The sequence below is a fragment of the Rhinatrema bivittatum genome, chromosome 9, assembly GCF_901001135.1.
Source record: "Rhinatrema bivittatum chromosome 9, aRhiBiv1.1, whole genome shotgun sequence".
Lineage (NCBI taxonomy): Eukaryota > Metazoa > Chordata > Amphibia > Gymnophiona > Rhinatrematidae > Rhinatrema > Rhinatrema bivittatum.
In genome coordinates this window covers 225,615,772-225,641,989 of record NC_042623.1, presented here as the reverse complement: position 1 = coordinate 225,641,989, position 26,218 = coordinate 225,615,772, and the positions used below count along the sequence as shown (strand labels likewise).

The following is a 26,218-nucleotide window of genomic DNA, read 5'->3' as shown; positions in this document are numbered from 1 at the left end:
TGGGTGAGCCTTAGTTTATTTTGATGTAGTCGGGTGATAGGATGGAGCCTTTGGGCATTCTGCAACAGATTGGGGCTCTGAATACATTTCCCTTGGGTATGGTCTTGTAGGAAAGATGTGAACCAGGCAAGTACAGAACTAGCCAGCTCTGTATCACAGTCTGAGGAGAGCTGTGGTCTACTGATTTATTTATTTTATTTATGGAGGGCTGCTATCTCAAAAAATAAAAACAGGGGTGGGTAAGAGTATGGGGTAAGGGTGTGGCCTGCTTGTTACAGCGGTTGCTACCCCTAATTGAGCTGGACGTTCACTTGGATGCAGATACGGCGCTGCTCTCTAAATTGGTGGTGGGGTGGAGGGGAATTAGGGCTGGAGGGTACTGGAAGCCAATAGTAACAGGTGGGAGAGAAAAAAAAGGGGGAAAAAATGGATAAAGTGCGTAGCTTGCTGGGCAGACTAGATGGGCCTGGAATGCCCTTCCGGAGGAAGTGGTGAAGTCTAAAACTGTGAACGACTTCAAAAGGGCATGGGATAAACACTGTGGATCCATCAAGTCTAGAGGGCGTGAATAAAGAGGAGGCATTCAAACACTGCACGGAGCGGCAGTAGCCACAGAGGCATTCAAACACTGCACGGAGCGGCAGTAGCCACAGAGGCATTCACGGAGCAGGATGCCAGTGGCCAGTAGTTGGTGTTCCACCTTCACGGAGCGGAAGGATGGAGGGCTGCTATCTCAAAAAAATAAAAACAGGGGTGGGTAAGAGTATGGGGTAAGGGTGTGGCCTGCTTGTTACAGCGGTTGCTACCCCTAATTGAGCTGGACGTTCACTTGAATGCAGATACGGCGCTGCTCTCTAAATTGGTGGTGGGGTGGAGGGGAATTAGGGCTGGAGGGTACTGGAAGCCAATAGTAACAGGTGGGAGAGAAAAAAAAGGGGAAAAAAATGGATAAAGTGCGTAGCTTGCTGGGCAGACTAGATGGGCCGTTTGGTCTTCTTCTGCCGTCATTTCTATATTTATATGTTTATATACCGTCATATAGAAGGTTCCATCACAACGGTTTACATAAATCCAAGATAATACAAATAAAGGGGCAGATTTTTAAAAAATACGCGAGCACGTACTTTTGTTCGCGCAGCAGGCGCGAACAAAAGTACGCTGGATTTTATAAGATACGCGCGTATCTTATAAAATCCGGGATCAGCGTGCGCAAGGGGGTGCACGCGCTGCCTGTTCCCTCCGAGGCCGCTCCGAAATCGGAGCGGCCTCGGAGGGAACTTTCCTTCGCCCTTCCCCTATCTAAACCCCCCCCTTACCTTTGCGCGCGTCGGCCAGCTGCCCCACTCCGTGGTCCCGTCCCGGGGGCTGTTCCGGAGGCCGCAGCCACGCCCCCGGGCCGAAACCACGCCCACGTCGCTGCCCCCGAAACGCCGTGCCCCGCCCCTAAATGCTGCGTCATCCTGCCACGCCCCTGACAGGAAGCCCCGGGACTTACGCGCGTCCGGGGCTCTGCGCGCGCCGGCGGCCTATGCAAAATAGGCGCACCGGCGCGCAGGGGTTTTAAAATCCGCCCCAAAATCAATAATAAAGCAATAGGCTAATACATTATTCAGTAGTCTAAAATATGTAAAAAAAAAAAAAAAAGCTGCAGAGATCTAGTAGGATGAGTAAAGTTGTTTCGCTTGTCTAGGTGGAATAGAGTTCATTCATCAGGCTTAGTGCAGTTTTGATGTTGTAGTGAGGCCTAAAGTCTGTTTGGTGTAGGGGTCAAGGGTGCACACTTCTTGTGAACCCTGCACACACAGCAAAACATGGTGCACATAAGAAATCCTGATATTAGTTGCATTATACTGGCTTGTACACATTTGAGCTTGGCTTATATTAAAAAAAAAAATGCACAAAACAATGTTTGCACTGTTGCTAAAAGATCTGTTCAACAGATCCCTGGAAACAGTAATCTCGCAGTATGGGAAAAGTGGTTGTGACCTGCTTTACAAGAGCTGTAGCACAGAGGCTGGAAACTACAGGCTGGTTAGCCTCACTCGGTAGTGGAAAATTAAGTCTCTGCTAAAAGGGTAGTGAACTATCTACAATCTGGTAAGTTGCTGGACCCAAGACAGCATGGATGCACCAGCGGAAGGTCCTATCAGACACATGATTCTTTTTTTTTTTTGATTCGGTGACTAGAGAACTGGGTTTGTGATTTTACTTGGATTTCAGCAAAGCTTTTGATACAGTCCCACGAAAGAGACTCACGAATAAAATGAGAAGTTTGAGAGTGGGTGCCAAAGTGGTGGAGTGGATTACAAACTGGTTGACTGATGGGAGACAGCATATAATGGTAAATGGAACATACTCTGAAGAGAAGTGTTAAGTGGATTGCCTCAAGGATCAGTTTTGAGATCGGTTCTGTTCAGTAACTTCATGAACAGCATTGTGTAGGGATAAAATTATCCGCAAACAGAAACTTTACCTAAGATCTGCAACTGAATACACACCTGAAGGACTAGAGAGAATGAAGTGATTTAAGAAAGCTTAGAGTGGTTGAAGATTGTTTCATGACATGCAGGGTATGCATCTGGGATGCAATACTACAAAAGAGGTATATGCAGTGGCGGGGCAGGGGCAGAAGACTTATGTGCATGGACCCAGAGAGGGACCTTGGGGTAAAATGTTTGGTGATCTGAAAGCAGTGACGTAATGTGACAAAGCGATAGATAAAGCCAGAAGGCTGCTGGAATGAATAGAGAGGAAGAACAAATAAGTAAAATGTGATAATGCCTTTGTACAGGACCTTGATGACACCTCACATGGAGTACTGTGTACATTTCTGGAGACTGTATCTCAAGGATAGAGACAGGATGGAAGCAGACTAAAGAAAAGTGACTAAAATGGTGTAGGGTCTGTATCAGAAGACTTATGAGGAATGGCTAAAGAATCTAAATATGTATATACCAGAGGAGAGGAGGTGCAAGGGAAATATGATAGACCTTCAGATACCTGAAAGGTATTAATGATGCATGAACTTCAAAACTTTTCTGTTGGAAAGGAAACTGTAGAACTAGGAGTTATGAAATGAAATTCCAGGGAGGATGACTCAGAACCAACATCAGGAAGTATTTCTTCAGAGTGGTGGATGCCTAGAATGCTCTCCTGTAAGAAGTGAGGACAAAAACAATAAACTAATTCAAAAGGGCATGGGAAACACTGCAGATCCATAGAGGCTAGATGTTGGAAATGAAGAAAGGAGTGCATGGAGGTAATTTACATGGAGTGCCAGCTACTTCACTGAGCAACTTAACTGGGCAAACTGGATGGTCCATGTGGTTTTTATATGCCGTCATTACTATGTTATGTAGTCTCAAAAATTAGAGGGAGGTGGAGGGCCTTTTGTAATGTGCAGGTGGTCTGATAGTTGCGAAGGTACTGCTTTTTCAGTGACTTTACTTAGGTAAGAGAGGTTCAAGATGGGGTTGTACTTGAAGTTAGTGTGTTCAAAATTAGCCTTCTGTGTAGATTTCACAATTCCTCTTTTCAAGGTGTTTGGTAGCTGGGCTATTTGTTATGACTTGAATGTGTTGGAACAGGGCATATTTGCCTAGCTTAATGAGCCAGGGGTCAAGTGGTCTGAGGGTGGAGAGTAGGAAGACCATATGTCCTGAGGACAGAAGGAGGTACAGGTCTTTGAGGCCTCCCCTGGACTACTGTACTCATTTCTGGAGACTGTAGCTCAAAAAGGATAGAGGATAAAAGTGGTCCAGAGATGCAACCAAAATGGTGTGCAGTCTGCACTGGAAGACATGAGGAGACTGAAAGGTCTAAATAGGAGGGAACTGGGGAGATGTGATGCAAATTTTAAAATTCCTATCAACCTTACATACAATTCTTTCACAATAAGTGGCCTTTTGCTTATATTCAAAATTCCTGCCAAAAGTTGTATCAACTTTCCACATTAGTCAGTCCATAATATTGCCAATGTTTTTTCCTCGTCCACGTGCTCATGAAGGTGAAAAGAACCTCCATACCTTACTGAGTGATTCTGGCCTGCTACAAGAGAATTCAGTCACATCAGGCTTCACAGCTTTTTGTATCTTGTAATCCTAATCGACTGGGTGCTCTGGTGTGAAAGTGCAGCCTGTCCAACTGAATAGCTGACTGCATGCAGCACTGCTGCACATCAACAGGACTTAATCTTGCCAATCCAGTAAAAATTCATCTGTTCAGAGCCATGGTTGTCTCCATTGCCCATCTGCAAGGCTGCCACTTGGTCAATCCACTTTCCACTGTAGAGTCTGGACTGCTTTTCAGTAACTGCTCTACAAAACTCAGCTTGGGACTCTACGTATCATGGCTAATTGAGCCTACTTAATGGAAAAAGCAAGTTTTGCTTACCATAAATGATGTTTTCTTTAGTGCAATAAATTAGTCATGAGATACCTGCCTTCATACTTGAAAAGTAGATTACATGGCTAGTTAGCTCTAGTACAGACTGAGGAGGGTCTCAGGGCAACACCCATACAGGAGTTCTCACACATTCTCAATAGAGCTCAGCTAGCTTGGAGAGATGAGTCTGTTCTGTGCTGCCAGAAGATGTCATCCCACATCATCCTGCTATCTAGGGAATATACTGGTGCTATCGCCAATTCCAAGAAACCACCTCTGCTTTGATTCTTAAAATTAGTACAGTTGTCTTAATAGCATCTTTGGTTGTCTTTTGTGGTACTCTTGGAATGAAGTTCATCTGGTTCTGGTTTCTCATTGTTTAGATCTTTATTTTCCCATTATATAAATCCCCTAATACTGTTGGGTTTAGTCCATGATAATCTTCATGTTCCCTTTTCATGATAAACACCAATGCAAAAAGTAATTTAGGATTTCTTCTTGGTTCTTGTTCTCAGTAATTTTCCCACTTCATCCATAAAATGGCAGTATTACTTTCCTGTGTATTACTTATTGTCATAATGAACTGAATAATGTGGGCCATGTGTGATTTCAGGCCACATTCTTGCTAGATTTAAAAACTGTTTAGTCCCAAAATTTGAAATAACATGTCCATATTCTGTACTCAAACAGCAGGGTACCTTCTACACACAGCCTCTGTATGCAGCACCACCCCATGTCATCCATCACACCACAGTGGTGCAGCCAAATGGCATGCCAGCAACAATGTATCCTGCTCCCATCCCCCCATCAAGAGGGAATGGTGTGACCATGGGAATGGTTGCTGGCACCACCATGGCCATGTCAGCAGGTAAGATGGTTTGTTTGTAGTTTTCCTTACACTAGCATCTTAAGTTTCAACCAGGCATTGAATAGTCTTCAAAATACGTTTTAGTGGAAAGCAAAAGTATTATCATGCAGTGCTTTGTCCGTTCCATGTCCAATGAAACAGATTTTTCTTAGTATTCCAACAAGCTAATCCATGACCAGTGGATTATACACCTCTACCAGCAGATGGAGACAGTGCAAAGCTGATGTCACGGTATATATAGCCCTGCACTGACATCAGCCAGCCAGTATTCTCCATCTCCAGCAGATGGTGGATGTGCATCTCCCTACTGGGGAATAATTAAAAACATTTAAAAGGAGAAAAGAAGGGTTAGGGTTGGAACATGGGCTCGAATGGCAGTGCCCCCCCCCCCCCCCATGGGGGTGTGCCAACCCACTCCCAGGAGCAGGAGATAGGGGTTTTGTCTTTTTTTTTTTTTTTTTTTAATCGGAGGTGGGTCCAAGATCACGTCAGAACAGTGGAGTTTCTCAGCATTCCTCTGGACATTTTCATGGTGTCCCTGCAGCTCTCTGCAGAAGAGACTGCTCTTCTGTAGTGATACCTTATGGTCTTTCCCTCAGTCAAGTTTTCCTGAGGTGATATCTGCAGATCCCTCCCTCAGTAAGGGTTCCTTAATCCAGTATCTGGATTTCCAGTGTGGACTTAACTGTAGAGAGAAAAACAGCTGAGAGGTTAGCGGGTGCAGGAAGCAGAGCATGGCGATGAAGGCCTTTGCCCTTCCCCCCCCCCCCCCCCCCCCCCCCCCCCCGAAGCCAGAGATACTCTATACTTGGCTGGGATGGGCTGAGTGCTCAGGTAGAGTAAATTAAAAAAAAAAAAGTGAGGGATTCTATTCCTCTTCTGGTCTCTGATCCTCGGCTTGCTGATCCAACGTCCATTCCCACCTCCAGGGGAGCTTGGGGAGTTATAGCAGCTTGGCAGATTGAGCAGATTTTTGGCTAGGCCCTGCTCTCAGGTTTGCTCAGATGCTGCTTAGTAGGCCGTGGCAGTGTTCACACATTTCTACATGCAAGTCTTTTGAGAAACAGTATCTGACATCAGTTCGCTTGGGTGGGCACCTACCTAGACCTCGTATTGGGTGCCTAAGTTTTGGGTGTCCGTAGGTTGCACTTATTGGCTAGAGCTTGTTTTTTGGCACTCTGTCCAGGCTTGCTTGTGTGGTTACTCAGTTGGGTGCACAATTGTCAGACTCCTTTGGGAGCATGCTGCTAGTGGGTGTTTTATCTATGTGCCAGTAGCAAAGAAGCTTAAGCGCCTTACCCTTTGTGCTGCTTACCATATTCTGGCATCTCAGCCTGGTGTCCCCTCTAACTTGTGTCAGTGCTACTTGGAGGCTCAGCGAGCATTGTCCACAGCTGATTTGTAGAGCACAGCCCTTCCCAGCATGATGTGGGAATGGGACTGGAGGGGGACCTGTCAGAGGTTTTGCCTGGTTTTGGGTTCCCCTAACTGGTTCGTCAGTAGGAAAAGGCAGCTCAGTAGGTGTAGGACTGATGCCCCCTAGTTTTGGTATGGATCCTTCTGCCCTTTCTTGGGTGGAATTTTTTTCAAGGGCTGCAATCCTTTCTTTAGGCACATTTGGCAGAGCTGGCCAAACCTAAGAGTTCAGGATTGCAGACTGGTGCCGTCTAGACCTGCTGCGGGTCATGCTGATAGGGACCCAGATGGCACAGATGATGGTGATCCTTATTCCCTGGAGGATGAGGAAATTCCTCTGGGTTTGGAGCCGAATAGAACAATGTTGTATTTCTTAGAGTTGAGTTGCTGGCTCTGATCTCTCAGATACTGAAGATGTTGTGGGTGCCAGGTGCTGAAACCATGTCTGAGCCAAAGAAGAATCCCATTTTAGTTTCTCTGCATAAAGCATTCTGGATGCTATCCAAGAATTTATTAATCTTGAATGGAGTGCCCAAAAGCTAATTTCAAAGGGGGGAACGAGCCTTGGAAGCACTGTACCCTTTGGATCCAATGGCGAGAAAACAGTTGCATTCTGAAAGTGGATGCGCTGGTATGTGCCATCAAGCGGATGACTATCCCTGTAGAATGAGGAGTGGCATTGAAGGACACGCAGGATAGGAGAAATGAGGCTGTCGTTAAGCAGGCCTTTGAGGCGGTGGAAGTGAATTTGCAAATAGCCTCTTGTTGTTCCCTGGTGGCTTGCTCTTGCTTGCTTCTCTCTCTCAGGAAGTAGTCTGGTTTGAATTCCAGGGCAGTGATGGAACCGGCAGCCACCTTTTTTTGGCTGTTGTGGGCTACAACCTGGTCCAAACTTCTGCCAGAGGGGTGGCTTCGGTGATAGCGACCAGGCATCGGCAATGGCTGAGGAATTGGTCAGCCAATACAGTTTCAAAGTTTAATCTTACAATATTGCCTTTTAAAGGATCACTCTTGTTTGGGAGTGAGTTGGGGAAAAATAGCCAATAAGTGGGGTGAGTCCCATGTTCCTGGGTTACCAGAGGACAAAAAGCAGATGCTGCGCTCATTTGGCATGAGAGGTCATGCTAGGGGTTTCAGATGTTTTTGCCCTTACAAAGGAGTGGCTTCTCAGAGGGCTTGACCTTTGGGTAGGTCTCAGTCCTTCATCCCAGGCAGCCCAGTTGGAACATGGGCTCGAGTGGCAGTGCGCCCCCCCCCCCCCCCCCATGGGGGTGTGCCAACCCACTCCCGGGAGCAGGAGATAGGGTTTTGTCTTTTTTTTTTTTTATCGGAGGTGGGTCCAAGATCACGTCAGAACAGTGGAGTTTCTCAGCATTCCTCGGGACATTTTCATGGTGTCCCTGCAGCTCTCTGCAGAAGAGACAGGCAGTGGAGTGTACGTTGTCAAGGTTCCTCAGACTGTGCTACATGAGCACTGCATTCCAGTGTTCATGTAGCAAGAAAATACGGGCCGGTATTCCTTTTATTTCGTTGTTCCCAAGGAGGGTTTTTTTCACCCCATCTTGGATCTCAAGGGAATCAACCATATTTTGTGAGTGACTCATTCCCACATGGAAACCTTAAGCTCTGTGTTAATGGCAGTACAGTCTAGATTTGTCAGAGGCATAACTGCATATTCCCATCTGGTTGGAGTATAAACTGCTTTCTGCATTTTTCTGTTTTGGGGGCAACATCAGTTTCGAGTGTTACCCTTCTGTTTGGCCACCATGCCCAGAATCTTCAAGGTCATGGTGGTGGTAGCAGCACTGAGAGAGGATGGCAATCTGATCCACTCATACTTAAACAATTGGCTGATTCAGCCAAGAGCATGAAAGTCTTCAGGCCTCGTGCAAGGTAATCTCCTTGCTACAGGAACTAGGTTGGGTGGTGAACATAGCCAAGAGCAATCTGCGGCCATCCCAGACATTGGAATATCTGTGTTCTTTTTAGACATGAAGCAAGGCAGGGTTTTCCTGCTGGAGATTCGCATTCAAAAACTGATGGTGCAGATGCGACTATTGACAAACAATACACCCGACAGTGTGGTCTTATCTACAGGTGGTGCTCAGGTTGATGGCAGTCACCCTAGAGGTGGTTTCGTGGGCAAGGGCACATATGCGTCCTCTTAAGTGCAGTCTGCTTGCACATTGGAGTCCATAGTTTCAGGATTTCTCAAAACAGCTTCAGTTACCAGTGGAGATCAGCATCCAACTGATCTCCACCGGTGGTTACCAGCAGATCATCTAAGGAAGGGTGGTCCCCTGTGAACACTGAACTGGCTAGTGCTCACGACTGCGAGCCTCCAGGGTTGGGGGAGGGGGGCGGCTCACTGTCAGGAGTTGACAGCACAGGGGCGCGAAGTACAGAGGGTTTTCTGTAGAGCATCGGTCAGCTAGAAGCCAATGCTGTTCAGTTAGCATGCTTGCAATTCGTCGACCGCTTGCAGGGACAAGCAGTCCAAATGATGGACAATGTGGTGACGGTGGCTTACATCAGTCACCATGGAGAACAAAAAGAGCCAGCAAGTATCTCAGGAAGTAGCCCAATTCATGGAATGGGTGGAGGTACATCTTCAGGAAGTGTCAGCCTCCCACATTGCAGGAAGAGACAATGTACCCTGTCTTTCTCAGCAGACAGTCTGGATCCAGGAGAATGGGAATTGTCAAGAGAAGTGTTCTAGCTCATAATGGGCCACTTGGCCTCCCGTTTCTAGACTTGCCGGTGACATAACACAATGCGAAGGTTCCTTGCTTCTTCAGTCACAGGAGAGATCTGAAGTCTTTGGACATCCATGCCCTCCTGCAGAGTGGCTGGAAGGCAAGCTTCTATATGCCTTTTCCCGTGGTCCGTGTTGGGCAGAATGATTCAGAGGATTGAGAGACATGGGCTTGGTGCTTCTGGTGGCACCATATTGGCCGTGGAGGCTCCTGGTGGACTTCTCCCTGATTTACCCGTCCACAGGGATCTGCTTCAGGGACCTATTCACAAAGATCCGAGTCTATTTAGTCTTAATGGTATGGCCCTTGAGAGGGCTCTGTTGCTGAAGAGTGGATATTTCACTGTCGTGACTTCCACCTTGCTTTGAACACGAAAGTTCTCCACTTCCTTAGCCTATGTTTGGATTTGGCGAGTGTTTGAAGTTTGGTATGAGGAACGAGGAGTTCATCTTCATTCAGTTAATATTCTGCTCAAGTTTGGATTTTTTTTTCAGGATGGGTTGATTAAGGGCTTCGCCCTTAATTCCTTGAAGGTATAGGTGGCAGCTCTTGCCTGTTTCCAAGTTCAGGTGAATGGTGAACCCTTGTCAGCCCATCCAGATGTGGCCCAGTTCTTGAAAGGGGTGAAGCATCTTCATTTTCCCTTGTGGTTGCCGGTGCCCTTGTGAAGTCTTAATCTGGTTCTGGATTTTCGGGCAGGTCCCACCTTTCCACCACTGCATAGCCTTTCCTTGAAGTTACTTGAGGACTGTTTTCTGCATGTATATTTTCCGAACTGCAAGCTCTGTCATGCTGGGAACTGTTCCTGCAAGTGACTCTGGCGGCGATCCAGCGGCGAATTGGTCCATCCTTTTAGCCGAAGGTGGTCTCAGGTTTTCTTTTGAATCTTTAGATTTCCCTGATGACACTGGACAGGGAGAGAGATGTGGATGAATATTCTCTTAAGGACCTTGGATGTCAAGCGGTATATCATGAATTATTTGGAAGCTTCTAAACCTCTCAGGAAGACACTGGCTGTTTATACTTCATGGTGGGGGTAAACAGGGTGAGCTGGCAACACGGGCTATGATAGCCTGCTGGATTAAGGAAGTTATCACTGCTACATATGTGGATGCTGAGCAGCAGTTGCTTAGTCAGGTTAGGGCTCAAGCAGTGTTATGGGCGGAAATTAGATTGTCATCTCCAATAGATTTTCCGTGCTGCGATGTGGTCCTCCTTACACACCTTTTCCAGATATTTCTGCCTGGATGTGCAGGCCCAGTAGGATGCAGCCTTCGCGCGTACAGTGTTGATCGGACTGCAAACAGCCTTCCACCTTGTTCTGGAGTAACTTTGGTACATCCCACTGGTTGTGGATTAACCTGTCTGAATACTAAGAGGAGAAATGCACTACTTACCTGATAATTTCCTTTTCTTTAATAGACAGGTTAATCCACCTTATCACCCTTGATTGCTGGATGGTGGTGCTATTGTCCTCCTGAATGGCTGCATTTCTGGGGATTACTGGTGTCAGATCCAGTCCCTAGATTAGTGGTTACACTCCCTAACTGAGCTCAGTATTTTCCTCCTAACTGAGCTCAGTATTTTCCTCCTAACTGAGCTCAGTATTTTCCTCTTAACTGATCATGTTATGATCATGTATTGTTTAGTTGTCCACAATTGGCTTTTGCAGAGAATACTGGCAGGCTGGTGCCGATGCAGGTGTGTATATATACCATGACAGCTTTGCTTTGTTTCCATCTGCTGGTAGAAAAGGAAATTATCCGGTAAGCAGTAATTTCTCCTTCCATTTTTTTTGCCCTATGCAGATAAATGATGGAATACTTTCCAGACCTGTTACTCTAGTTTAAAGTCCAGCTTTGGTTTGCTTTTTCCATATTAGTATTTTCCATAAATTTGTTGATAGGAAACAGATTTCGGTCCCCCATTTAGTTGTCCAGTATATATGGAGATCTCTTGCATTTGAAATGCCTCTTCAGAGACTACATGTGGGCATAGCACATTGACATGATTGTTAGCCTACTGAGAACTCCCCTTTTGAGAGAGGTCTTGGATTCAATTACCTTTTCCCAGAGTGTCTTAATTTTGTTGTTAGTGAACATCCGCCCACAGAGGCCATGATACCTGGTGATGGATTTTTTTTCCTACCAGAAAGAAACAAGAGAAAGATGGTAGTTCATATATGAAAAGTTCCTGTTTAGTATGGTGGCATTCCATTTGAGTAGTTATGCTCCAGTAATTGTTTTTGTTTATGCATTTTTGTCTCAGAAGGAAATGTGATACTGGCATGGCACTTACAGCCTCCTAAGGTCCTGTTTCTCTGAGCAAGTTCTGTTTTCATTATATAAAATGTTCATTATTTTTCTTAGGTACTTTGTTGACTGCTCATTCTCCAACTCCAGTAGCTCCTCATCAGGTCACTCTGCCCACATATCGAGCTCCAGGAACACCAGCTTACAGCTATGTGCCCCCACAATGGTGATGAACCTGGCAGTGTAAGTATTTTGGGGATTTACAGTAAAATAACAAACCTAGCTTCCTTATAGCTGCTGCCAAAATGCTATGTTTGGAAGCAGCAGTTCAGTGAAATGTGACCACTTGTTTCCCTGCTAGTGTGGGCCCCCTTCTCCCACAGTGGACAGGCCTGCTCACTTGGTCTCCAAGTGAGCAGGCCTGTCCACTGTTGCCAGACATAGCTATGCTTGGAAATACTCCTGGTGCACAGGCCTACAGTTGACACTCAACTTCAGGAAGTAGATAAGTTGTAATAATTGCTCTATAAACACGTCTGTGTACAGAGATGTGGGTTTATTTTATAGATCTATCATTGGAAGTTTAGACATGTTGCCTGATTACACCTCCACAGCCAATTGGTTATAGTCACTAATCCAGGGTTTCCCAAGTCTGTCTGAGGAACCCACAGCTGGTTGGGCTATCCATAATGAATATGCATGAGATAAATTTGTAAACACTGGTGGAAACAAGGTATATGCTAATATTGTGGATGATATGAAAATCTGACTGGGGGGTCCCCAGGACAGGCTTAGGCAGCCCTGTACTAGTTTGACCTGTAACTTGTTTTAGGGATACAAATTATGCATTTCCTAGCGTGTAGCAGATGGACTTAGAACAAGTGGGTATAGTGTGCTCGTGCTAGCAGTTGGAGATGGATCTGACGACAGCACGGGTACATATACCCCCACAGGAAGTGAAGCAACTCAGTAATTTCCGTCTCCAAAGCAGTTTGGAGTGCCTGCACGCTCGCTGAGCGTGTTTTCCAATTCTACTTTCTACTTTCCAAATTTCTCAGAAGACTAGCCCCGCACTCCTGCGGTGATACCCTCGGGTCCCTCCCCCAGTCGAGTTTCCCGAGGTGATTTCCGTGGTCCCTCGGAGGTAAGAGCCTCGGTCCGGTGGCCGATTCGCGGCAGGGATCTAGCCCCCGAGCGAGAAGGGCTCGGGCCTGGCTGAGAGGTGCCTCTGTCCCGGCGTGGACTTAGCCCCGAGCGAGACGAGTTCGGCGGCTTAGAGGCAGCGGGTGCACTTCCTCGAGCGCGGTGGTGAAGGTATTTCCCCTCTCCCCCCCACAGCCGGAGACCGCCCGGGTTACAGCCAGGAAGCGCAGAGGATCAGGTAAGGCGTACATCTCTTACTGTTGGTCTCCGAGGTACGAGGATCGGCGGCGTTGCCTGCATGCGGCACGCCGTGGAGGTCGCCATTTTGTCTGCCTTGTTCAGGTATTGAGCGCCCACAGATAGGCGCCTGTGGATAGGCGCACAACGCAGCATATATATTGCTAAGAGTATGTTATTGAGCGCATATTGTTTATTATTGAGCGCATATTGCTGTGCGCATATTGCTGAACGCATATTATTGAGCGCATATTCTTATTGGGCTCATATTATTATTGAGCGCATATCGCTGACAGCATAAGCGCCGGCGCCCTGCATTCGCAAGAAGCGATAGAACACTTAAACGCCCCGGCGTCTCCAGAGGCGGCACCTCCTGATTCCGGTGTGAAAGCTCTTGGCCTGTGCTCAGCATGCCAGCTTAGAGCCACGCAGAGCGAGGAGCCAGACTCCCTTTGTGCCCAATGTGAGGAGGCCGTGGGAGCCTCGGGCCAGGACCAGTCTCAACAGAGGTTTACCGACAGTTCCCCAGGGGCCACCCCGGACCTAGCGGGCCGTCTCGAACAGCCAGGAATCCCGGGGGACCTGGTACCCTGACGGCTGGAGACCGCTTCCATTTCCTGGGTGGACTTATTTAAGGGGATCCACGCCTTTGTACAGATGCAGTCGGCTTCCCGTCCTGGACCTGCTGCTGCTCCGGCTGACCCTGCCCCTGGACCTTCTCGCCCTTATCGCGGGCACCAGCCTCTGGGCAGTCTGGCTCATGCGGACCCTGATGTCTCGGAGGACGAGTCCGAACCCCCCGAGGAGGGGAACCTTCCCCCGGGGATAGAGCCATATCGAACTATGAGGCGGTTCTTTCCCAAGGAAGGTCTCTCCGACCTGGTTTCTCAGTGCCTGACTGAGTTGGCTATTCCAGGCCCCAGCACCATGGAAGCATCTACGCAGAACCCCCTGCTGGAGGGTCTTCGTCCCACAGCCCGCCATTTCCCCTTCCTGCAAGCGGCGCAACAGCTGATAGATTTGGAGTGGAATGCACCGGAGGCCTCGTTCAAAGGGGGTCAGACCCTGTCTGGCATGTACCCCCTGGACCCGGCAATCAAGGATATGCTGGCGTGCCCTAAGGTGGACGCCTTGGTTAGCGCTGTGGTCAAGTGCACTACCATTCCAGTGGAGGGGGGGGCGGCGGCCCTCAAGGAGGCTCATGACCGCCTGGACGCCATCCTGAAACAAACCTTTGAGGTGGCAGCTCTGTCTCTGCGAATCGCAACCTGCTGCACAGTGGTGACGCGTTCCTGTTTATCACAGGTCCGGAACAATGCTCCGGCAGCGGACATAGAGTCAGCTCTCTCGTTCCTTACGGATGCCGCCTCCAACCTAGTCCATACGACAGCCAAGGGGGTCTCATCCTCCGTAGCAGCCAGGAGGCAGCTCTGGATACGGAATTGGTCAGCCGATGCTCCTTCTAAGACACGTCTCACTAGAATGCCGTTCAAGGGTTCTCTCCTGTTCGGCAGCAACCTAGATAAACTGGCCCGCACATGGGGCGCCTCTCCAGTACCTCGACTGCCGGAAGACAGGTCCAAGAGGAACCAGCGCATCTTTCCGAGGCCCTCTAGAGGTAGAAGCTCCCAACGCTTCACTCCCTATAGGAGTCGCTACCAGGCACCTCGTCCTCAGGCCAGGAACCAGTCCTTTCGGACCAAGCAGCGCAAGAGGGGAGCTGGCTCGGGTTCAGGTCCCGGCCGCACCTCACAATGAGAATCAGCCGATCCATCCGGGGGACGGAGCCATAGGGGGCAGGTTAACCCTCTTCTACCCCAGATGGGTCAAGATTCGCCGCCATCCGAGAGGGCTACTATCTGGACTTCCATCACACCCCTCCAGACAGGTTTGTGGAGTCTCCGTGTCCAATCCACAAGAAGGCGGCATTAGAAGTTACCCTGGCGAGGCTCCTGTCCCTGAAAGCCATAATCCCAGTACCTGCAGGGGAAATGGATTCTGGGCACTATTCCATTTATTTTATGGTACCCAAGAAAGAGGGCACTTTCCGGCCCGTATTAGACCTCAAGTCAGTCAACCGATACTTAAGGGTCCCGAGGTTTCGCATGGAAACTCTGCGCTCAGTCAAGACCGCAGTACAGCCAGGGGAATTCCTCACGGCCTTAGACTTGTCAGAAGCCTACCTGCATATCCCGATCCATCGGGATCATCAGCGCTACCTACGCTTCAAGGTTCTGGGACAACACTTCCAATTCCAGGCTTTGCCCTTCGGGTTAGCCACGGCGCCGCGGACCTTCACCAAGGTGATCGTAGTGGTAGCAGCGGCGCTCAGACGGGAAGGGATCCTTGTCCATCCCTACCTCGACGATTGGCTGATCAGGGTGAAATCCCGAGAGGAGAGCCATCGGGCAACCAACAGAGTGATCTCCCTGCTGGAAAGCCTGGGATGGGTAGTCAACCTAAACAAGAGCTGCCTACAGCCTTCCCAATCACTGGAATACCTGGGAGTCCAGTTCGACACTCAGGCAGACAGTCAGCCTCACCACCAAGAGAAGGTTAAAACTCCAAACGCGTCTACGGTCCTTGATGGGAGCCAGCCGGCCCATAGCTTGGGATTATCTGCAGGTTCTCAGTCTCATGGCATCCACCCTGGAAGTGGTACCCTGGGCGCGGGCCCATATGAGACCACTACAACGCTCCCTTCTCTTTCGATGGAGCCCACGCTTCCGGAATTACTCCGTGCATCTACCTCTACCAGCCAGAGTGCGGACCCAGCTACGGTGGTGGTTGAAGTCTGACCACACGAGCAGGGGGTCGAAGAGGTCCTCCCCCCATGTGGACTCTGCTCACCACAGATGCCAGCCTGAGCGGATGGGGAGCACACTGCGAAGAGCTCACCACCCAAGGGCGGTGGAACAGAGAAGAGTCGGGGTGGAACATCAACTGTCTAGAGGCACGGGCAGTCCGGTTAGCCTGCCTGCGATTTGCTCACAGACTGCGGAACAGAGCAGTCAGAGTGATGTCCGACAACGCCACCACGGTGGCATACATCAACCGACAGGGCGGAACCAGAAGCCAACAGGTGTCCCTAGAGATAGCCCCGCTGATGGCTTGGGCAGAGGCGAATCTCCAGGACATCTCCACCGTCCACATTGCCGGAAGGGACAACACCGCGGCAGACTTCCTCAGCAGGGAAAGCCTAAATCCGGGAGAATGGCAGCTGTCCCCCACAGCCTTCCAGATGATTGTGGATCAGTGGGGGACTCCGGACATGGACCTACTAGCGGACAGGTCCAATGCTCAAGTACCCAGATAATTCAGCCGCAAGCGAGATCCGTTCTCCCACGGGATCGACGCCCTGGTTCAGCCATGGCCTCCAGAGACCCTGCTATATACGCCTTTCCTCCGTGGCCCTTGCTGGGCGCCCTTATACACAAGATTCAGAGGCACAGAGGCCTAGTTCTTCTAGTGGCACCAGACTGGCCAAGAAGATCCTGGTACGCGGACATGAGAAGACTACTGACAGGGGAGCCTCTTCCCCTGCCTCCACTCAGGGACCTGCTACGTCAAGGTCCAATCCTCCACGAGGATCCAGCTCAATTCTCTCTTACGGTCTGGCCATTGAGAGGGCTAGACTGAAGAAAAGAGGTTACTCGGAGCCGGTGATAGATACACTCCTCCGAGCTCGCAAGTTTTCCACATCCCTCACTTACATAAGGATCTGGAGAGTATTTGAAGCCTGGTGTGACACTCATGGCACCAATCCACATGCGACCACAATCCCTATTGTTCTGGATTTCCTGCAGGATGGGCTTCAGAAGGGCCTCTCCCTAAGCTCCATCAAGGTTCAGGTGGCTGCGCTGTCTTGGTATGGTCCCAGGACGGATGGCAAGACCATTGTCACGCACCCAGATGTTTCCCGCTTCCTGAAAGGAGTCAAACACATTCGTCCGCCACTGAAGTGGCCAGTGCCCCTGTGGAACCTCAACATAGTTTTGGATTTCCTCGCGGGATCCACCTTCAGACCCCTCCGGGGCCTGTCTCTCCGTTCTCTAACTTTGAAGATGGTGTTCTTGCTGGCTGTGTGTTCAGCACGCCACATCTCGGAGCTACAAGCACTGTCCTGCCGAGATCCCTTTCTGAGAATCACTCCCGAGGCTATCCATCTTCGTACGGTTCCCTCCTTTTTACCTAAAGTAGTCTCACAATTTCACCTCAACCAAACCATATCCTTGCCAGCCACGGCGGGTTTGAAGAAATCAGAAGAAGGGCGTTTGCTACGCCATCTCGACATCGGCAGATTGCTGCCCAGATACCTGGAAATGACAGAAGCAGTACGAAAGACGGACCATCTGTTCGTCCTTCACAGCGGGAAGAAAGAAGGAGAAGCGGCCTCACGGCCCACCATCGCCTGCTGGATCAAAGAAGTTATCAGAACGGCCTACGTAGAGGCCAGGAAGTCACCGCCTCTGCAGGTCAAGGCTCATTCCACCAGAGCACAGGCGGCCTCTTGGGCAGAATCTAGGATGCTGTCGCCTGCGGAGATATGTAAGGCGGCGACGTGGTCCCTCCCTCCATACCTTTTCCAGATTTTACCGTCTGGATGTCCAGGCCAGGGAGGACACAGCATTTGCGAGGGCAGTCCTACGCGGTCCTCAGGCAGCCTCCCGCCTGGTTCGGGAGTAGCTTTTGTACATCCCACTTGTTCTGAGTCCATCTGCTACACACTAGGAAATGTTGAGATTACTTACCTGATAATCTCCTTTTCCTTAGTGTATGCAGATGGACTCATCATCCCGCCCGGCTGCCAGTATACATGGGTTGCACCAATTCAAGGTAAGGCATGTCATTTCTTACATGAGAGCGTCCACTCTACCAGGTGTTGACGTCTTCCGGTTGGGAACGCTGGCGGTCTCCAGCTACTATCAATCGGTCAGGGGAATCCTGTTTCACTAATTCATTGATCGGTCAGTACACTTATATCCATAACAGCTTTTGCAAGGAAGATTACTGAGTTGCTTCACTTCCTGTGGGGGTATAGGAACCCGTGCTGACGTCAGATCAGTCTCCAACTGCTAACACAAGCACACTATACCCACTTGTTCTGAGTCCATCTGCATACACTAAGGAAAAGGAGATTATCAGGTAAGTAATCTCAACATTAATAGATAGTGACTACCATTCTGAAGTTCGTGCCGTGTCCTGTAAATGCATGTGCAACAAGTGAGTTTTCAGCTCTGGTGAAGCTTTTCCTGTTCTCCTTCATTGCAGGTTTGCAGATGGGAGATATGCAATCAAGTAACTGAGGTTGTAACAGTTGGTGCTGAAGTCCTCATGTCTCCAGCCAGGACTTTACCTTTTTTTTTCTGAATGCTTTCAACACTTGCCAAACACTACTAATACCAGATCACTGAAGATTTCCCAGGGCTGTGTATCTTGCATTTTGGAACTGCGACAGTTAGAGGGGCTTAAACACATTTTATGGACTGTCTTGCATTTTTTTAGCTAAGAGTAATTAAAAAGGGAATATACTTTCTGATTCATATCTAGTTGGGTGCATGTAAAACGAGAAATAAGGAATTCAAGCTTGCTCAATCTACTTAGTGACTGCCAACCCATCATATGCAAAATCCAAAGGAACTGAAGCAGCAGTAACTTGCAGCCTTGATTAATTCACTGTTGAAATATGTGAGATTTTAGAAGCTTGTATCCAGGACACATTACTTTTAGAACACTCTGGTAGAGGTGAGAGAGGCTGCTGGTGTTGCTGGTTATAAAATGCACATTTTTATTCTTGTGATATATTTGAGTGCGTTTTAGTAAAAAAAAAGAAAAAAAGGTAGAAAGAAGGGGCTGAGTAAATGGAGAATCCCTGCATAGAATGTTTACCCTGGTAAATCTTTCTAGTAGCATTCCTTTGATTCCTAGTTGTAGTTTTAATCAGCATGAGGGAGAAGATGACAAGGCCCCTAGTAAATACTGGTATGATCAGTAACAGAAAGTTAGTGGAAAGTCTGAATTCCTTGCAGCCGAGTGGAACTGGAAATACTAAAGAGTGAACTCTAATTTTGCCAAACCAGTGCTAGCCTAAACATGTTTTATAGAACAGAAATTTTGCTTCCTGTTTGAGTGCTGTAGTCTGTGCTTTGGGATTTAGATAAATTCATTCCATTTTTCTGCACCTAAAGTGTTTGAAGTGACTGCAATAGTATGCTCTGTTTGCCCTCACCAGCTCCTAATAGGCTCTACTGCTGAGGTTCCTGAGGTCAAGAATACAACCCTGGGCTGTTCTAAAGGAAATTTATGTGAAAGGGAAATTAACACTATTTTTCAAATAAAATTATTTTCCCTTGCTCTCTACTTAGTACATTCTAGCAGGGAAGTTAGAATGTATTGGAAGTTAAATTCCTTTGATTAAAAAAAGAAAAACATTTTTATTTGTCTTGAGTAATAATGACCTTACTGTTTGGCCTATGTGGGTCATCAGCTATATTTTTTAAACTTCTGGTTTGATTTTTTTATATATTTTTTTTTTACCTCATGAGGTGCACTTTTGAACATGTGTAAGTTGAGGCAAATTTGTGATTAGCATTTCTTAATTTCCTTTCTATGCTGCTGTCAAAGGGTAAATTGACAGATGCTGATTTGGAAAGTTTAAATCAGTACATGCAAAACGTATAGAACTTGTGTTGCATAAACAGATGGGGTGTGGAATACTGCCCTTGACAGAAACATTATCAATCCCATAAATAAGATGTGGGTTAAGTCCTACAGAGATTTGTGCAGCTCTTAACAACTCTCATCTTGTTTCTTTTGAAGCATATGTTGGTCCTGAGGTGCATAAGGGTTTGTTTGTGTGGTTCCTGTTTTGCTGTAGTGGGAGGCTCTGCTGTCTCCTCCGATTGGCAGCTTCATTATTACTGGTTTCACCCACTTAAGCCATTTGAAGTGGCATTGATTAAAATAATTTTTTTTTGTTAAGAATAAGCACTCTTTATTTTTTTATTGTATGCATTGTGTTTTTATGTAGTTTAAAAAAAAAAAACTTGCTATAGCAAGTTATCCCTGCCATTTCTGTTTCTACCTTTTTATTGCCCAGACTTTACAAGCATTTAGGAGCACTTAATGTTTGGGTCAGCTGGAAGTAAGCTCTGCTAAACCAGTGCTCTGTGCAGTTTGTCTGTAAAACAGTTCTATATGCAGTGACTTTGCAGGAATCCTGAGCCAGCTAGTCTAGGACAAAAGCCAGAAATCTTTTAAGACAGTGTATAGCTGTGCAGAAACCCCTGTGAGCTGTTGAAAGTGGAGGTGGGCCAACAATTGTTTGCAAATCTTGCCTATAAATCCTTGTTTTCCTAGGGGTGGGTTTTGTTGGATGTACAGTAATAACCTGGGAATTCTGGGATTAAATGGAAAAAAGTCCACAGTGGTCATGATCCAATGAATCCTGCTTTCAGAGAAATACATGGATTGGGGTGACGTTCTCAAAAATGAAGACAAATACTTATGGGGGGAGGTCTGCATGAACAGAGCATTACAGCAATGTGCAGTGCATATAATACCAGAGGGAGATGTGCTGCATTCATACAGCCTGAGGGCGACTGAATTCAGTGCATGTAATTCAGATTGTCATCCAAGGGAGTTGCATGGAAATAGTGTAGTCTTTTCTATTTAATTTTCACATCAAAATTCTTGAAAGCTCTACGCAAAGTAATTTTGAAGCTGAACCTAGTTGATTAGGAGTATGAGAAGAGGCACAAAGAGGGAAACAATTTTTTTGTTACCATGTTCCAAGTTAAATGAAGCTGTGACTTTTCTGAATTGGGACTGCTTTAGACATTTCCCTGCTCTCCTCTTTGAAAAGCTTATGTCAAGAAAATTACCTTTCAAATTCTTCATCTGTAGTACAAACCATACTGAGCAGTGTGACAGGTAACATCTCATGCAGTGCTATTAGTTGGTCTGAGTGTCACGTCTAGTGTTTCAGTATGCACCAGTCAGGTCGTAGTGCACGTGATGTCTTTTGTGGAACTACTCAGTACATCAAGAATAGACTCCAGTTTCAGCTTCTGCTGGAGGAATGTTGAGACCTTTTTAAGTGCTCTTGAAATGGAGTTCAGTACACAGAGGGGGGGTGCCTCTTTGGCTAGGCAGAATTCTTCACTATTGTGATTGGTTACTTTGAGCATTTTTGCACTATATGTAGAACCTCACATTGGTCTTCTGTGGTAAGTAATGGAAAAGCAGATATGTGAATCAGTTGGACCTCAAGAACTATTATGTAGAACTTGCTGGGAGAGATGCTATTTTTGCTGGGCTCCCTGGATCCCCTGTTTTGCTGCCAAGGCTGTTTACTGGGAGATGAGTGTGCTAGACTTCCTGGCCCCTAGTGCAGTGCCAGGGTTGTTGGGCCCCCTGTTTTCTGTAGGCCTATAGCTATCAGGAAGTTAGGGACCAACTATAGCAACAGAACCTTTAAATCAAATATTTAAAAACTGGAGTGAAAAATGGTCTTGGCACCAATTCTGGTGCAGCAAGCATTGATTACATGTTTATCATTGGTATAAAATAGGAAATGAAACTAGTTACATCTTTTATTTTTAAAATCTAAGTCAAAATAATTGTGCTAATGTTCTGAAGAGATAGCTGGAGTTAGTTGTTCTGTTTGTACTATGCAAGTTATGGATGTGACCCTAGTTCTGAGGCACCATCTAGCCTTTTTTCAACCATAAATGATAAAGACCCTTAAGAGAGCAAATAGTTATTTTGTTAGATGTGTGTATCTCTGTACATTTGATTGACATCCCAACAAGCAGGTTGTACCATATTAGCCTGGCTTTTTCACTTTAAAATATATTCCATTCACACCTACAGATCCTTAATAGAAATACACCAATGCTAGATCTCATTGCCATATGTTGCTTTACTCCACAATAAGCAAATCATTTATGCTGGTTACAGAGGTGTTGGGTAGGGATAGCTGGATTAAGCAGTGGTTGTCACCTTTTTAATAAATGACATGATGCAGTGTTGCATGGGAGTAGCAATGCTATCAGTGCTTGGAAACAGTATTACAATGCTCAGATTGGCATGATGTAGCATTTTAGTGCCAATTCTGTGCCTAAAAATCAGCCCCCAACTCAAGATCTCAGAACAATGGAGAAAACTGCCATGTCTTGTGAGAAGCCTTTCATGCTTCATGCTAGCATTTCATTAACAGCAGATACCTCAAGGGAAAGACTAAAAGTTGATCCTTTTCAAATTATGTAGCCTATTGTTTGAAACTAGCCTTTGCTTTGTAATTGGAAGCTCTCAAATATTTGCTCTTGTTTTAATCAAGCAGAGTTTCCAGTACTGGTGGAGTCTTGCCATAGTCCATTTTGCTTGGTGATCTCACCCTTCAGATAACTGAGGATGATTTATCTAACTTTGCTACAGAGCATGTGTAGAGAATATTTTTCTCTTCTAGTCATTTGAGGTTTTTGTATTATCCAGTCCTTGGCCTTCATCGGACAGCAAAGTCCACACAACATTGGATGAAAACCTTGGAGGATGTGGCTTCTTTGGCAAACATAGGACAGAGGAACATGCAGTTTTTAACTTCAGTTTTCAAGTGCAAGAGAAATTAGTGTGTTAGTACTGACATGAGGTTTAATCTCAACTTCTAGACCTATATACAGAGAGCTTTCCTTCTAAGTTAGTGAATTTCAGAGGAATGTAGGCAAATGACCCAGAGAAGGCACTTTCAGGTTATACAATAGAAAACTGCCTAGCTACCACAAATAATCTCCCTCATGCTTTTTATAACATTTAAACTGTAAATGTTTGGCCAAGCTACTTAATACCTTTAAAATTCAATATGAAATCAGTGACTTTTGTGACCTTGGTGGTATTTCATCTGCTAGCGGGTGAGCATACTTTGGTAAATTTTAGGCCCTGAGGTACTTCAGCTACTAGTAGTGAGCATGGTGTGGGAAAAATTAAGGTGTTTTAGGTGCATATATTTGCCTATATGGGTTTTATGCATAGTAAAAGAAGCCAAAGGCATTTCCTGTTGAGTAAATCCGTGAAGCAAATAGTTTGAATCAAGCCCTAAGTGATTGCATGCAACAGGAGTTCAAGAGAACGGCCTCTATAATAGCTCCATGTTTGTTGTTAAAAGGTTCCTCTTTCTGTTGGACACTGTTTTATAAGCAGTTGTACTGGTACTTTTTAAGTTTAGTTCCTTGTCTTCCAGAATACACTTTTAACGTGTCACTGCATTGAACAACTATTGCATCAGCACAATGGAGTGGGGATTCCATTCTGAGCCAGTTCAATTATGTGTAAATTCATACTTTTTTTTTTATTTTGAGATCCGATGAGTAGGTGAGCTCAGATTTAAATTCTTAAAAGCACGTTTATTGTAACAAGAATTGTTATGTATTAATACTTCAGTTTTCAATAAAGATTGACTTGTGTTGCTTATTTTGGTCCCTTTCTGCTCATTTACCAGTCAGCTTTCTATGTGAGGTACAGTTAATTTGCCAGGCATATGTGAATATTTTTTTCTGGAATTCTCCCATTTAAAAAATTTTTTTAAATTGTTATCAAGAAAATGACTGGTGGGTCTTTTCTTTTTCACAGGACAAGAAGGATGGTAGTCCTCACATATGGGTGACATCAGGATGGAGCCCAATCACAGAACATTTTTGTCAAAGTTTCTAGAACTTTGGCACCTACTGGGCATGCCCAGCATAGCACCAACCCTGCAGCCAGCAGGGGTCCCCCTTCAGTTGCCTTTTTTCCGCGCAGCAGTAGCCACGCGGGTTAAGGAGCTCTTTAGAGATTCCTGATAGGAATTTTTCCTCATGGAACTTCATCAAAATTTTCAAAAACTTATCGATGTCTTTGCTCCGCAGTCGAACAGTAAGTTTTTACCTGCTTGTGGTAGATTTCCATAGTTTTTCCCTTGCGGCCTACTGGCCATCGACCGCACCGCGACTACATTTTGTCGAGTCAATGGCGTCGGGTTTCCGTCGGTGCCCTGACTGCACTTGAACGATGTCCATCACTGACCCTCACACGGCTGTGTGATGTGTTTGGGGGTCCGACCATGATGTCCTTACTTGCACCAAATGTGCCCAAATGATACCAAAGGGTCACAAGGCTAGGCTGGACAACCCCCAACTCCATCGATAGCTTCGATGTCATCTGAACGAGTACAGTCTACTTCATGCCAGCACCGGGAAACCACTGCTGCCCGACCGGCTTAGACTCCGCAGGTGTCGACCCCTCTGTTCCTCCTCAGGAGAAAGACCAAGGAGAACATCGAGAAACATCAACACTGCCATCAAAGCTCAGGCCACACATACAGGCAAGCCCTCGGCATCGACGTAGTCTGAGCCACCGACAAAAGTCCAGAACAGAAAAGGCCATATCCTCTTCTGTCTCTGGGTCATAGAGGCATTCCCCCACCTGGACAGGTGCCGGGATCTGCGATTCCACCTTCACCGGTGGACCCTCTGGCTACACCAGTGCTGCTTCCTACTCCGGAACCAGGTATCAATGCCCCAGGTTTCTGGAGGAATTGGATCAGATGATCCAAGAGGCAATCAGTAAAGCACTCCAGGGGTTCAAACCTCAGTGCTGGTTCCTGCTCCGGCCACTGATCTGATACCTATGGTGCTTGCACCATTATTGGCAAGAATGGATAAGTTAATCGGTGCCCTTCCACCGCATCCAAGGGAACCGATGGCCCTGATTCCTTCCTCACCGATACCCTTGTCATTGGAAGAAGAATAATCACCAATCTCCATTCTGTTCTCCAGAGTGCTACTACTGACACATCCATCGCTGTCACCAGTTCCATCTGTGCCCCGTCAATGCCCAGGCCTGGACCTTCCGGAATAAGTTACTCCCTTCTGATGAACATATGGGAGCTGGTGATGAGCCATACAGTCCCTGGACAGATGATTCGTCCCAGGATTCAGACGATCTGCTTCACAGCCCTCTCCTCCTGATGAAAGGAAGCATTCTCCTCCAGAGGACTTGTCCTTTATCAACTTAAAGAAATGTCTGAAACAGTTCCATTTCAGCTTCAGACTGAAGAGGCCTCGAGGCATCAGATGTTACAACTTCTCCAGTTTCTCGATGCTCCTAAGGAAATCGCTATCCCTATTCATGACATCCTTTTGGACCTTTTAAAGAGAAATTGGGAGCACCCTGGCTCTGTGGCACCTGTTAACCGTAAGGCAGATGCCACCAATCTAGTTCAGCCAGCCCCTGGCTTCCAGAGAGCTCAGCTAGTCCATCACTCAGTGGTTGTGGAGTCAGCCCAGAAAGGGGCATGAGGCTCCAAATCCCACTCTTCCATTCCCCCAGGAAAGGATCAGAAACTTCTAAATGCGTTTGGAAGACGAGTATTTCATGGGTCAGTGCTCATCTCTTGCATTGCTTCCTATCAATTATACATGACCCAGTACAATAGGGCCCTGTTTACGAAGATTCAAGAATTTGCAATTCCAGGACCAACTTCATGCCCTAACACAAAAGGGCCTAGATGCTGCCAAACATGAAGTAAGTTTTTGGCATATGACATCTTCAACACCGCCTCCAGAGTTTCGGTGGCAGGAATTAGTGAGAGGAGTCTGGCCTGGCTAAAGTCTTTAGACCTCAGACCAGAAGTACAGGACAGGTTAGCTGACTTGCCCTGTGCTGGGGATAATCTTTTTGGAGAAAAAGTTCAAGAAGGAGTGGCGCAGCTCAAGGACCACCAAGAGACTCTGCGCCAGCTCTTACTGCCTTCTGATCTCTCTTCTTCTTCCAAACGTTCTTTTAGAAGAGACTCCAAGAAACAATTCTATCGGCAGAGGAGATTCTATCCCTCGGCATCCAGGGCTTGAGCTGCTAAGCCTTACCAAAAAGGCCAATCCAAACAACCTCGAGTCCAGAAGTCACAGCCAGCGTCTGGCTTTTGACTCCTTCTTAGAGAGCAGTACCCAGCCTCCACTTCCGACTAGTCCTGTCGGAGGCCGGTTGTACCAGTTCTCCAAACCATGGCACACAATCACCACAGATCAGTGGGTACTCGCTGTAATAACCCAAGGTTACCACCTAAACTTCCTCTGTTCCACCGGATTCCCCACCTTGGGTGACGTGGGGAACATCTGACCACTCACCGC

At 46.9% G+C, this 26,218-nt stretch overlaps 1 protein-coding gene across 3 annotated transcripts in view; it reads left to right on the top strand.

Annotated features, from left to right (window-relative positions):
- Window positions 1-23,522, top strand: part of FAM168B (family with sequence similarity 168 member B) — a 122,963-nt gene extending 99,441 nt beyond the window's left edge. For 2 of the 3 annotated variants that reach the window (XM_029617145.1, XM_029617144.1), the window contains exons 5-7: window positions 5,074-5,251; window positions 11,793-11,918; window positions 18,327-23,522. In XM_029617145.1, coding sequence (XP_029473005.1) covers window positions 5,074-5,251; window positions 11,793-11,905 — 291 coding nt within the window. In that variant the 3' untranslated portion in view covers window positions 11,906-11,918; window positions 18,327-23,522. The remainder of the gene's footprint in view (window positions 1-5,073; window positions 5,252-11,792; window positions 11,919-18,326) is intronic. The other variant, XM_029617146.1, reaches the window with a different exon arrangement.
- Window positions 23,523-26,218: the final 2,696 nt, after the last annotated feature.